At 40.3% G+C, this 14,127-nt stretch overlaps 2 protein-coding genes across 3 annotated transcripts; both read right to left on the reverse strand.

Moving 5' to 3' along the window:
• Positions 1-102: 102 nt before the first annotated feature.
• Positions 103-13,765, reverse strand: LOC124634599 (gem-associated protein 2-like). 2 transcript variants are annotated; one of them, XM_047170235.1, is made up of 5 exons: positions 13,661-13,765; positions 1,575-1,784; positions 1,167-1,488; positions 930-1,029; positions 103-736 (listed from the first exon to the last, which is right to left on the reverse strand). In XM_047170235.1, the coding sequence occupies exons 1-5, from the start codon at positions 13,748-13,750 to the stop codon at positions 562-564; spliced, it is 897 nt and encodes a 298-aa protein (XP_047026191.1). In that variant the 5' UTR covers positions 13,751-13,765; the 3' UTR covers positions 103-561. The 2 variants fall into 2 exon arrangements, with proteins under 2 accessions (XP_047026191.1, XP_047026200.1); XM_047170244.1 differs by lacking the exon at positions 13,661-13,765 and having other exon boundaries at positions 1,575-2,089.
• Positions 7,272-12,940, reverse strand: LOC124634591. The gene has a single exon (XM_047170220.1). The coding sequence runs from the start codon at positions 12,405-12,407 to the stop codon at positions 11,331-11,333; it is 1,077 nt and encodes a 358-aa protein (XP_047026176.1). The 5' UTR covers positions 12,408-12,940; the 3' UTR covers positions 7,272-11,330.
• Positions 13,766-14,127: the final 362 nt, after the last annotated feature.

Below are 14,127 nucleotides of genomic sequence, written 5' to 3' on the forward strand. Positions count from 1 at the left end.
TGTATTATATTTCTAGCCCATATCTGTAACATACGGTACTTATTGCTGTACTGTACACCAACTATTTGCAAACTGGTGGAAAATAAATACAATAAATAAAACTTTGATCATAAAAATATTTATTTCATGGCAGTCATTTAAAATAATACGAATTATTTAAGAATAGTTAAAGTACACTATTGCTAGTTATATCACTCTGGCAGCCCCAAGGAGAGAAACTGCTTATATATTACAAGACGCCTTATTTCGCATTTAAAAACATTAGCAGGTATATAATTAAGCTCAGTTAACTGATAAGAAAGTACATTCATCCTTCTAAGAATATCAGTATCAATTCATGATTATTTTTTTTTAAAGCAAAGGGTACCTGCACAAATTCCATAATTTTTCCTCTGTGTTGTAGTTTTCAGTTGCTATTTTTTTTATAGCTTTTGTATTTGTAATTTGTAACATATGTGCATATTAAGATTTGCACCCAAAGAGTGAGCCAGAGTATTCGAATATTTGCCACCACACAGCTGTCTTCAATTAACCTAATTATAAAATTAACTTAACCTAGTGTCAATAAAATATCTGTGCTACTTTTGAGTCATAATAAATCTGACCTACTTTAGAATCATGAAGTTCATAGTCACCCAAGTCATGCTGACCAAAATACTTTGCTATTATACATATAAAAATATTCAAAGGTGTTGCTAGTTCTCTTGCATTCTCATCATCTAGATTTAGACCGGCCCTGAAAACAGAAGAAACAGAGGTTATCAGCTGCTAAATGAGTAGATGTCAAAGATGGAAAAAATAAAAAAGCATGATACAGCTTAGATAAACCATAATTAATGGGAGAATGATACTAGAGGAATATAAAGTAGGCCATTTCCTACTTGAGGCCAAGTAAGAGTAAAGAACAATTAAATTCAGAATACATTTACCTAATTTCTGCACACCTTCTACAGAGATTTCTTAATAAAAAACTATCATCGGACTGTGGTGGATGTCTTGCAACAGTTAGCAGTGCATGGAGCCATAATCCTGGAATTTATAAAATTCATATGATACAAAAAATAGAATTAAGGAAAACTACTATATTCAAAGATGTAGATTTTTTGTTTTGGTTACTGGCACATTTCTTTAGTTAAATAAGCAAAAAGTATTGACCATCTACATACCTGTTCTACGGTCAATAGACTCTCCCGGTTTTATCCGTTGTAAAATCGATAGTATGGTATCCAAGCCTGTTTCTACCACACCGTGAGACAACCCGACCACATGTGACAGTGTTGGTTCTGTGCTTTCAAACACCTGCATCCACTGTATCTCACCGTCCTGCATGAAGTCTCTATATGTGTCCTGGAATATTGTTGGTAGTTCTGCTTTCTTACGAGCTGCCATACGTACGACGTACATATGAAGGTCTGAGAAGTCAGCTATCTGAATATTCTGCCATTCTATTGTGGGTTTAAGCTTTTCAGGTTTTTCGGGTACTTTATGCTGGAAATAAATAAAATAATGTTAACCGATGAACGATTTAAGGTTTCATAAGTAGTTTGTAATGATTATAGACAAATAATGATTACCTCTTTTACAGTGTTACAAAGCTTCTTGCGAGTTTGTGATGCATCTAAATTACACTTGGTAATTGTTGCACATTTGGCGCGCTCCTTTATAACTTTTAGTAAGTACTCTTCGCCATTAGTTGGGATTTCTTTTTCTTCGACATTAGGACTGATTTGGAAACATTGTGTCCCTAAATACTCATGATCATCGTCATTATCCTTTTGCTGATGCTTAAATACGAACTTTTTATCAGTCATGGTGTCTTAATAGACTAGTCTATACGTATAAATGTCACTGGCTCATTGATTTACTAAATATAGTCTTATGGTGGTAAAAATATTGTAAATTTTAAAAAGTAAAAGAACTGAAAATAATATTATTATTTTATTGTAATGAATTTAGTTTCCTTCCTTTACTACACGTCAGTGTCAATTTGCTTGCTGTCGGTCTGTCAGTCATGCGAGAGTCAGCCATAGACATAATTAGTAAACAGGACTGCGCATTTTTACCCAAAAAACGAGCCGAGTGAAACAGTTAGTACCGAGGCCGTCTGTCCCTTTCTAATAGAGTGACTATGAGATTAAGCTATGTGAGACAAATCCGAATTTGCTAAGATTATTAAACACAGATTGGTATAGAAATTTTAACTTACGCCGTTTGTTACCTTAAAATACTAATATAGGCTTTTAATAATTTGCGGGAATTAGCAGTATAAAAGCAGGAAGATTCGAAGTGAAGACTGTTTTTTTTTTGTATTTTTGCTTCACATATAGACTGCTGAGCCGTTTATGTCGCTTTTCTTCATTTTTGGGAAGCTATAACAATAGTACAACAGTTTTAAAATCCATCACCCATATTTTGACTCATTACAAGAATTCATGGGCACCCTAGTTGTTTGATTTACGAAAATGTTATTATTATCTAACCTGTGGAACGATATATTGCAACCACCATAGGATTCACTTTTACTAGTATAAACACAACACTTTTTCACCATTTATAGTTTAAATTGATTTAATACAAAAAAAAAAAAATTAAATGCTGATTACGCGCCAAGAATGTTCAGGGTTACCGCTAGAAAATAAAAAAAAGCAAAATAAAAAATTATGTTGTTTATGTTTTAAGAATAAATAGGAATAAATTAATGCGATTTTTATTAATTTGTTGACTTACAATTGTTAAAATAAAATAAAAATATAAGTGATTCAATTGGTTTTTTGGGAAGACAAAACTGTTGATCACAACATTTTTTATGCTGGCAAGGTGTTAGAAAGAGACAAACGGTCTCCGTTCTAACTATCCCTCTCGGCTCGGATTTGCCTCTGTGTATTATGCAACCAATTTAGTACCTTATTGCGTTGGAACAGAGTTCATTTTCGTAAATATATATTTTGAGCGTGCGCAATCTTGTCTAGACAGCTGATGCCAGTGAGTGTGTAGCACAGTAAAACAATGGTACAGTCATTGAAATTGCTTTAATTAGTAAAACACGCTAGAAAAATTATAGATTGCATTGTACATTGTGACGTTACCCTAACGTATATAGGTCTAGCACAAAAATTAATGGGCACATTAATTATGACTGTCTAAATCAAAGATAGGTCTAAATATTAATTTATGGTCAGAACCAGAATACAGTTATTAGTGGTTGTGTTTCTTCATAGATGTAATATACAAGCAAGATTGCGCATTATCAATATATATATATACGAGAATGAACTCTATTCCAACGCAATAAGGTACTAAATTGGTTGCGTTATACACAGAGGCAAATCCGAGTCTATTCTATTCTATTTTTATTTATGGCAATCCGTGTCGATGTCAATGTCGACGATTCTGCCAATGACAAGTGAAATGAGAAGCAAGTCGTGCTTGTGATTAAAAAAACAAAAAAGAAACAAAAAACAAAAGGAATTTAAGATGCTGTTGTAGCCGATCTTGTGTAACTTTAACTTGTTAGTATTACTCGGCAGTAAATCCCTCGACTCTACCAACCACTCAAGTCTGTTTTTAATTAAATGTTCAAGTAACTTGGCCAAAACTGAGGACAACGCAATTGGTCTAAGGCCATTCGGATCATCAGCAGTCTTGCCGGGCTTCAAAAGAGGAATGACTATCTGAATTTTCCACTGGTCAGGAACCCAACCAAATTGGTAACAATAATTTATAATTCCTAAAAAATATTGTTTAGCATCAGAACCGAAGTGAGCTGCAAATGAATACGGTATGCCGTCCATGCCAGGGGCGGTATCCCTAACATGACGTAATACCGCATCAAGTTCCTCCAATGAAAAAGGTTCATCCAGGGGGTCATTCAAAATATTAACAGGCGGGAGCAGAAGTTCTGAGGAAGAAGGAACATAGGCTGGAGCAATTTTGTCGAAAAAGGATTCAGCAGTTTCTCGCGTGATGGGGGAAGAGATAGGTGGGGAGCAGCCTCGCCTAAAACGATTAATGCTCTTCCATACTGCTGATATGGGAGTGGAAGGGGACAGAGAAGTGCAGAACTTGACGCAACCTCGACGTTTCTTCTTGTGAAGAAGCCGCCGAGACTGAGCTAACACTCGTTTGTACCGTATAAGATTGTCGCTATTCATCGCATCATTGTACTGTTTTTCGGCCTCTTTCCTTTCTTTAACAGCCGATGTGCATTCTTGATCCCACCATGGGGGTGACGGGATCTTGTTTCTGGCACAGTTGCGCAACGGAAAGATAGAGTCTGCGCTTGAAATTATGACCGAGATAAAGCCATCGTAGCAGTTCTTAGCATGGCAGTGACCATTAAAATCTTGGAAACTTGAAGTTAAATTTGGAAGCATACTAATTTTCTCCTCCAGTAAAGATGCAAACCTCGACCAATCGGGTTTGGACAAGTTGTACTTCAATAGTGGAGGAGAAGTTTTCTCTAAATAAGTTTTATTAAGAAAAGTTATAACAATGGGGTAATGGTCGCTACCATGCGTAAGGGTAGTACATTGCCAATGAATTGATGCCGCCAACTCTACGGAACAGAATGTGAGATCAACACAACTCTTTTGCTGTCCGGGAAGGGATCTACGAGTAGGACTACCATCATTTAGGATGCAAAGGTCTAGGTCATCCAAGATTTCTACCAAACCTTCCCCAAAGGAATCACAGCGATTGGAACCCCATCTAAAATGGTGACAGTTAAAATCACCCATGACAAGCACGGGTCCTACAATGTTGTTCAGAATATCTCTAATAGTAGCTAAGAACCTGTGCTGTGGGTGGGAGATATAGACAGATAAAACTGTGATACCTTCTACTCTACCTGCGACTATATTCATATCACCATCCAGAGCAGAAAGTGCCAAGGTCGACAGTGGAACACGATTATTAACGAGGAGAGCCGACCCTCCATAGCCATCAGATCTGTCACATCTGAGAACATTAAAATGTGGTATATTAAAACTGAGACTCGGGGTGAGCCAAGTCTCAGCAATTGAGCAAGCCAAAGGCTTGAATTTATTAAGAAGGAATATGAGGTCGTGTTTCTTATGCCACACGCTCCTCACATTCCATTGCAGGAATATTTGACGGGACGCCATTTTTAATTTTTGAAAGGAGATTTACTAGTTGATAGGCAACGTTGGACGGTATTTCAGCATTATTAGTGGATACAATAGTAGTTAAGAGTTTAATAAGAATTTCTATAATTGATGAAGCATTATTGCCGGTGAATGGATTATTTAGAGCGCAGCCGTCAGGCTGTGAAGGTGCAGGGGAGTTAATAATTTGCTGATGAGCAGCTTTATCATAAGAGGGAGATAGAGGGGCATGGGTCTTCGGCTTGAGGAAAACGGTTTTGCGGTATGACTGAGTGGAGGTGGGAACTGCTTTTGTAGCATTCGCATAGTTGCGAGAAGCGAGTGGGACAGTTTTGCTGGGCTCAGCATAAGAGAGGGACTTCTCAGCCATAACAGTCTTAATGGCCTTCTGTCTGCCCAGCTCCGGGCATGATTTGCTATTTGCAAAATGATTCCCCGAGCAAAGCACACAGAATGCCTCCGCCTCAGAAATGCTGCAACCATCACCAGGGTGATCATGGCCGCATTTACTGCAGCGGGGTGTAGACCGGCACACTAGTTCCACATGACCAAACCTGCAGCACTTACGACACTGGATGGTGGGATAAACATATTGTTGGACTGGGAGGGAAGTGTAGCAGCAAAACACCCTTGGCGGTAACACCTGACCGTCAAAGGTAAGGACACATGTTTCTGTGGATTTAAATTCGGTCACTCCATCAATTATCACTTTCCTATTTATACGACGAACTTTGAGAATTTCACCGCAACCTGAGGGGACTTGTAGGTATCTTTGGGCTTCCTCTTCAGTTAAATCAGCAGGAACACCGGTAACAACACCCATGCGGGTTATATTAAACGTAGGGATGGAGGCCACAAAGCTGTTCTTGGGAAGAATGTTATTAATAAGAAATGCATTTGCATCCTGAGGGGATTTAAATTCCACAGAAACACGGTTCCTGCCAACTTTTTTAACTCCATCACGGACAATGTTAACTATGTTCTGTTTTTGGAGAAATATTCCAAAGGTAACCGGATGCAGAGAAGTACCGGCATTAGGCTGGGGTTCCAAACGAGACACGTGGACAATGAACGGTGCCTTATCAGTAGCAGAGTACCTGCTGCGGCCAACTAAATTCCTTTGTTGTTTCGGTGGTGGGGTTGACACGACAATGTTTGCATCATCTCCGGAGCGTTTCCTGGCATTCGAGGCAGATAAGTTTTGGGAGTCCGCGATGCTGCAAGCAACATCGGCGAATTGGGATAATGGATAGTTAGTAGGGCATGCAATACCGGTTTACCGGTTTCGGTTTTACCGGTAAAACCGCCCATTTTCGCGATCTTTAATTTACCGGTAAAAATAATGTGTAACCGGTAAATTACCGGTTTTTACGTTTTTGTGATAATATATAGCAATTGTTCATTTAACGTCAAATCTTCATTATGTAGCCTGAACATAATGTAATTTTGAATACATTACATTATTGTAAGAGTGTTAAAGTTGCTGTTTTTTAAGAAAGTAAACTTATGTGGCTCCTTAACTATAGGTTAGATACAAATCTTCATTCTCATCTTAATTTATAATATCTAAACAAATTTTATTCATTCGGTTATTCTGATTTTCCTCATAGCTGTCAGCTCATATAAGCTAAAATATAGATTATGCTTATTTTAACTACTCTATGACCTTATTGAGCAAGTGCTTTTACTTCACTACCATGCGGATAGCACTGAGGACACGGTGGAGCACACAGTCTAGGTGTGCACTGCCTGGGAAGGGTACCGCCGTGTCGTCGTCGAGCCAATAGGCAGCGGCGACCTCTCGCGTCCGGCCCTGGTTCAAGTCATGGTCCGGAGCGAGAGGGAATGGGAAGCCGTCGCCTCCTTCTGCGAAGCAGTCATGCTCGATAAGGAGACGGTGGAGCGCCAGCGAGTTCGCACCTCTCATCCCAGCCGCTGTAGTGGACCAGGAAGACACCACGGGCGCCGAGTGTCGAGAGACGACTCCCGGCCACTGCAGGCGTCGGTCTGTGGACGGCGAGTTCGGGTGGCTCGTCGTTCCTCCGTCTGCATAGACAACAGACCCGTGACGGCAGCCCGAGTTGTTCCACGCGCAGGGCCAAGGCCTGCCGGGGCTGCGGGATTGTTCGATAGATAGATAGATAGATAGATAGATAAAACATTTATTCAGACAAACAAAAAGACACCACAAAGATACACAATAAGAAAAATAAAACAAAACAAGAAGTGGGTAGAAAGAGAAACATAAAATATGAAATACAATCAGAGATTAACGGCGCGCTGCAGTCTTACGTTTGCACCGAATGGGAGTCCAACTCAGCATGTGTCAGGTAGAATACCTGACGCTGGTATTCTGCTGGATCCCTAAAAATGACGCACGGACGTCGAGTAGACTATTGGTGTGTGTGCTGTGTGTATTTGAAGTAAGTGTTTTATGTTCTGTGTATGTGTTGTGCTTGAATGTGAACTATGATTAATATTGAAGTGTAGAAATGTGTTACTAGGTAAACTACTAGTATTAGTACTCTCAGACTACGAGTGAACCGGAATACGGCGACGAAACACCATCACGGCAGGTACCTGCTATCGCTATATTATGGACGTGTTTGAGATCGTCATACCAAGTTCTTTTTGTGAGTTAATGAGGAACTTTCGAAGGTGTATTCTAAAAGTACCAAGAGTTTTGGCATTTCTTATTGGCGGGGGAATATTGTTCCAGCATTTAGTAGCAGCGTACCTAAAACTGCCTCTGAAGGCCGCAGTGCTGTGCGGTTCCGTGGAGAGTTGCTGTGAGCATTGTCTTACCGGGCGTTCTCTCTTACTAGCAATGAAGTTAAGTTTGCTAAACAAATAGGACGGTTCTTTGTACTTTATAACCCCAAAGAGTAGGCAAGCCAGGTGTAACTTGCGGCGTGACTTCATCTTAAGGATGGAGTGTTCATTAATAAATGGAGTGACGTGAGTTCTTGGCGGTATTTTAAAGCAGAATCTGGCGCAGGCGTTTTGCGCTCTCTGGATCAGGCGTTCCGTTCGTGCCAGCAATCGAGGACCATAAACTGTGTCTGCATAGTTAAGGTTAGAAAGCACAAGTGACTCAACCAGCTGCACACGCAATTCCTCCGACAAATAAGGCCTTATTTTATAAAGGATTTTAAGCCGGTAGAAACATGCGCGCACTGACTTTGCCACGTGTGCCTCATACCTCAACTCCGCATCCATGGTCAGACCCAGATTACGCGCTTCATTAACTCGGTCAACCGACTCACCCATGAGGACAACGTGCATTGTAGACGGCAGGGCACTAATTTGACACTTTGTTCCAAATATCATATATTTAGTCTTAGTGGGATTAAGTACTAAGCCGTTGACCTCTGCCCAACTCGCTATCCTGTTAAGATCTTCGTTCAGATCTCCCAGAGCGTTTAAATATTCACTAGGAACAAACGAGACGTACACTTGCACATCATCTGCGTAAATGTGATACCTACACCGCTTTAGCGAGTTCACGATGTCAGCACAGTATAAAATGAAGATCAGGGGGCCCAGTATTGAGCCCTGCGGAACTCCTCTATTGACGGGAGTAAGTGACGAGGTCAAGGTTGACCCATTGCTCAGTCGTACTTCAACACGCTGCTGCCGATTGCTTAGATAGCTCCTAAACCATTTTATAGCATTATCATCAAATCCGTAATACTTGAGCTTGCAGAGAAGCAACTCAATATTGATGCAGTCAAAGGCACGTGAAAAATCTAGCAAAACCAAAATTGTGCACATGCCCCTGTCCTGTGCAGATAGGATGTTATCCGTCACATCCAGCAGAGCGGTCGAAGTACCACGTTGCTTACGAAAGCCTGACTGTAACTCCGGAAGTATACTGTTTTCCTCCAAATACTGCGACAACTGCTGACAGATTGCTTTTTCAGCAATTTTGGATAGGCATGGCAATATGCTTATGGGCCTGAGATCTTTAAGTTCCGTCGGGTTGTTTATTTTTGGGAGGGGTCTAACAGTAGCAATTTTCCAGATATCAGGGAATGTTGCAGAGGCAATCGACTTATTAACAATATCTGTGATGACTTCTATTGTATGTGGAAATGTCAGTGTAAGCATGTCAAGTGTTATGCCGTCCCAACCTTCTGCATTCGATTTCAACTGACCAAAATATCGCAAAACCTGATCGGTACTCACCGGGTGTAGTGAGAAACTCGCATCACTAAAGCGGTGAGATTCAAAAAAGGTACATACAGTTGCATTAAAATTTGGATTACCAGGAACATTCAAAAAATTTAAATTTATTTCATCAGGGTCTCTAAAGTGACTTGGAAGGTCATTGAGTGGTTTAGGTGGCAAAACAGTACTTTTCAAATTTTTCCAAAGTGTTTTTGGGTCGTTAATTTTGTTATTTATGTTTTGTTTAAAATATGCAACTTTTTCATAAAATAAGGAACTGGACACGAGTGATTTTAATTGTTTGTAATATACCTTCTTTGATTCCGACTTAGTTGTACGATACTTGGCGAGGGCCTCGTTACGCAGATGCATCATGAACTTTATCGTATCTGTTATCCATGGGTATGAGTGGTCTTTAATCAAGCAAGTCTTGACTGGAGCATACTCATCGAAGACAGACACGACAATCCGGTTCAGTGCATCCACCATGCCATTCACATTTGGTAAGACACGAATGATTTCCCAGTTTATATGCGCCAGGCAATCATCAAAACTTTCCCTATCAATTTTTGAAATTGGTCTGAAAACCACCGTGTGAGGTTTATACTTCCTACGCTTTATATTAAGTGTGCAAATTACTAGTGCGTGACCATGTATTGCACCGAATGGTTCAACACACACAGATGTGTTGTTTATGCTAGTGCAAACAAGGTCGATTAGCGTCTGACTATGATCCGTGAAATGGGTGGGGGAGTCAACTAATTGCTTAAGGTCCAGGCTATTTAAAAATTCACAGACTTTCCGAGTTTGGTAACTGGTGTTCAACATATTAACATTGAAATCGCCTAGCAATACGTAGTGGTCACATTTTGCAAGTGAACTGATGGATTCGGTAATTGCATCTAGGAAGAGGTCCAAATCAGAGCGAGGGGGACGATACGCTGTTCCTATAGCGAGTTTGACTCCATTCAAAGACAGGGTAATCCACATTTGTTCAATAGACTCGTATCTGGGGTCAGTTGGTGTAGAACAGGCGCGGACAGTCAGACCGCGCTTGATGTAAAAACCCACACCATCGCCACGACCCCCGCGCACAGTCGCAGGTCGCGGCGTGTGACGCAGACGGTAGCCCGGCACCGTGGGCGCGCGACCCTCCTCGCCCGCTCGTAACCAGGTCTCATTGACTGCGACTATATCGAATGAATGACTTACCACTGACGCCACAAAGTCATCGTGCTTCGTACCTAGGGAACCCACGTTTAACAAACCAACTTTTAAATATTTATCCTGCATTCGTAATATAGTGTTTTGTTGTTAAAAACAAAAACTTATGCCGATAAAATAGCCTAACGTTTTTACTGGTAATGGGGGCCATCAAAATGATAATAATATAAAACTTAATCCTACGTATTTGTGAATGGATGTTGTAAATAACAATAAATTTTAATAAATAATATTTCATTTCGGAAAAAATTATTGCTAGTAAATAATAATTAAAATATGTGGGTTTAAATATAAATTTGTAAAAATAGAAAATTGTGAATAACGTGAATATTATAAGTTTGTAAGACATTTTATATATTAGTTTAAAATCGTTTATGTAACTTATTGTACTCATGTAGTAAATAGTTTTCATAGGAATGCGAAGTATATGTATACTGTAGTTTTGTTTAGTGTATAATAGTGTGTAGGAAAGCATAACTGCATTTATGTGTGTGTGTGATACGTGCAAGCAATGCGCCAATATTATTCCTTGGTCAAAAATGTAAACCAATATAGCTAAGTGCGGAGCAACTAAAAGTGGGTTGATAACAATTAATCCAAGAGGACTCCCATTCGATAGTGCAAGAAATGCGCACCATTTGGTCTGAACACTTATTAGGAAGAAAAACAAGTTTAAAAGTGAATGTATAAGACAAATAAAATTAAGTAATAAAAATAAACACGAAAACAAATATAACAATAAAAAGACAGAACAAAGAAAAATCATACGCACGACAACAACAATTAAGCACAACTTAAGCCTCAAACAGATCTTTAGCCAAAAATTTTGGTAGCATCGTCTTCATGTCTAATAACTTCTACTTTTAACCGATCGTCCTTGCGACACAATATTTTACCCTCCCTTGTCCACACATACTTCCAGCCATGCAGACTCGCTGCCTGGCGGGCGCGATAAAATAACCGGCGATTGGTGCGCGTGAGGCGCTCGTTGACGTAAACACGGTGCGGCGGGCCAGGCATATCGAGTGCATCCGTACTCAAGCCACGACGCACTCGGGCCGCGCGCAGTAGCGCGTCGCGGGTCGCGCGCCTTGCCAGGCGCACCGATATACTCCGCGGCCGTTGCGCAGCGGGGTCAGCAGCAATACTGCCATCCAAGGCAACAACACGGTTGCGGTGCGTAGCTCCAACCCGTTCGGCATGGACGACGTCCCTCTCGTCTAGTGTAATGCCGAGCTTTACTGCGAGAACGTTCACGAGGTGGAGGGTGCTTTCTTCCTTACTCTCGGGAATTCCTGTGATCTCAATGTCGTTGAGCAACAGTTCTTGATCACGCTCGTTAAGCTGGCACTTCAATTCAGCGATAGTGTTGTCGACGTAATCGCTGTTGCTGGTCGGCAGGATTTTCTGCTCGAACTTCAGCTCGAGAGCTTCAACCCGCGCCTCGATCACGTCCATACGCTCGCCAGAGTTATTTAGGGCGTCTTTTAGCTGCGCTACTTCTGTCCGCAATTGAAGAAATTCTTTGTGCATGAGGCGAAACTCTGCACGAAGTTCCTCCTTGAACACCCGAAGTTCAGCAGCCAAATCCGGGGAGAAAGTTGTAGTTTCGTCCAGCGCAGTACAATTAAACGGGCTGGTATCCACCAGCTCCTTAGAGAGCTGTTCCCTTGGAAGGACAGAACTTGCCATTCCTCTTACGGGTGTCTCCGCCTTATTGTCCCTAACCTGGTTTTTCTGGCATTCCGGACAACACCAGTTCGTTGGAATACAACCCGTTGCAGGCAGACTAACGCAAGCTCGATGGTGTATGCGATTGCATTTGATGCATGTAGCGGCATCTATCGACGTCATATATTTCTTGCAACCACCACACCTAGATGCAGGCATGACTGTGTCGAAATGCAGGAGCAATCGATACAAATTCTTTTGAGTATCAAAAGATGGCGCTGTTCAGAACTTTGCGTGCGGCTATGGTTAGATGGGAGTCCTATGGTTTACTGACACCATGTATCGACACTGGGGTAAACAGAGTAATATGCGCACTTTGGTATCACTTCAGCACTTAGTTTCAAATAATTTTTAATGATTAATGTTTATATTTTTATGTTTAGGGTAGATTTAGGTCACTGTTAATTAGCTTTGAGTTAAGTTGTAATTAGTTTTAAGTTTTTCATATAATACACTGCACTAAAACACTAGATAACGTTTTATGTGATGCACTAGGTTAAGCTTCGACTTTTTGTAATATAATTCTTACTATTGTATACGTTTTTTAATTTATTTGATGCTAAACAACAGCAACCAGCACAGGCTAACTTGGCGTCCGTGACGTCACCCCCGTCCGTTCGAAAGAGTTACCGCGACCCTGGTCCATAAAATGCCTACGATTTACCATAAAAGAGGGCTTTTACTTCACGGTAATTCTAAGCGTTTATCCCGTCTTGTGACGGAGTCCGCTTTCCGTATCTTCTTCTTCCACTTCAATCTATCCAGGACATCTTCCTCTTCGAGTTCGTAGATTTTCAAGTCATTCATTACGACACTCGACCACCACCGTTTCGGCCTGCCTCTGCGCCTTTGACCGGGTATATTGAGATTGAGTACACAACATTGGTGATGTATTCAGGTGGTTTCCTTTTCACATGGCCGAACCATCGCAGCCGTTTCTCTTGCATTTTGTCGACGACATCGCGTACGGATGGTACTGACATGTCTGTTTGTTACGGCCCACGTCACAAAAAATGTTTACCACCTTACACCTTGTATTTTTAATTATTTTTTACTGCTTTACTACCCAATCTTATTGATATAATATCACATTAAAAAAAAATACAAAAATTACCGTTTTACCGGTTTACCGGTAAAAATATTTTAATTACCGAATTTTTACCGGTAATTTTTATTTTACCGAAATTGCATGCCCTAATAGTTAGGGGAAAGAGGAGCATATGCAGAGATGTCGGGAGGGTCGGGATCGGGAGGTTTATTGCGATCCATCGCTAATTAAAACTAGTTATTTACCGAAACAACAGTACAACACTGGTAACGAACACAAGGACAACACACAAACACAACAATAAGTCACAAAAGGTCACTAAAACACTTGAAAAAAACTGAAAATTCTAGGCACACGTGCTAACCAATAACAACCTGCGGCGAGAATCAAATCCGAGTCGAGAGGGATAGTAATAACGGGGGCCGCGTGTCACGTTCTTACACCTTGCCAGCATAAAAAAACGTTATGATCAACAGTTTTATATCCCCAAAAAAAAAAAATTGAATCACTTATATTTTTATCTTATTTTAACAATTGTAAGTCAACAAATTAATAACAATGGCATTAATTCATTCGCATTTATTCTGAAAACATAAAGAACATAACACATGTGTTTTGCTTTTTTTTATTTTCTAGTGGTAGCCCTGAACATGCTTGGCACGTATTCAGCATTTATTTTGTTTGTATTTTTTTGTATTCAATCAATTTAATTAAACTATTAAAATGATGAAAGAGTGTTGCGTTCATACTTGTAAAAGTGAATCCTATGGTGGTTGCAATATATCGTTCCACAGGTTAGCTAATAATAAATAACGTTTTCGTAATTAAACA

This window comes from Helicoverpa zea, chromosome 1 (genome assembly GCF_022581195.2).
Source record: "Helicoverpa zea isolate HzStark_Cry1AcR chromosome 1, ilHelZeax1.1, whole genome shotgun sequence".
In the NCBI taxonomy this organism is placed as follows: Eukaryota; Metazoa; Arthropoda; class Insecta; order Lepidoptera; family Noctuidae; genus Helicoverpa; species Helicoverpa zea.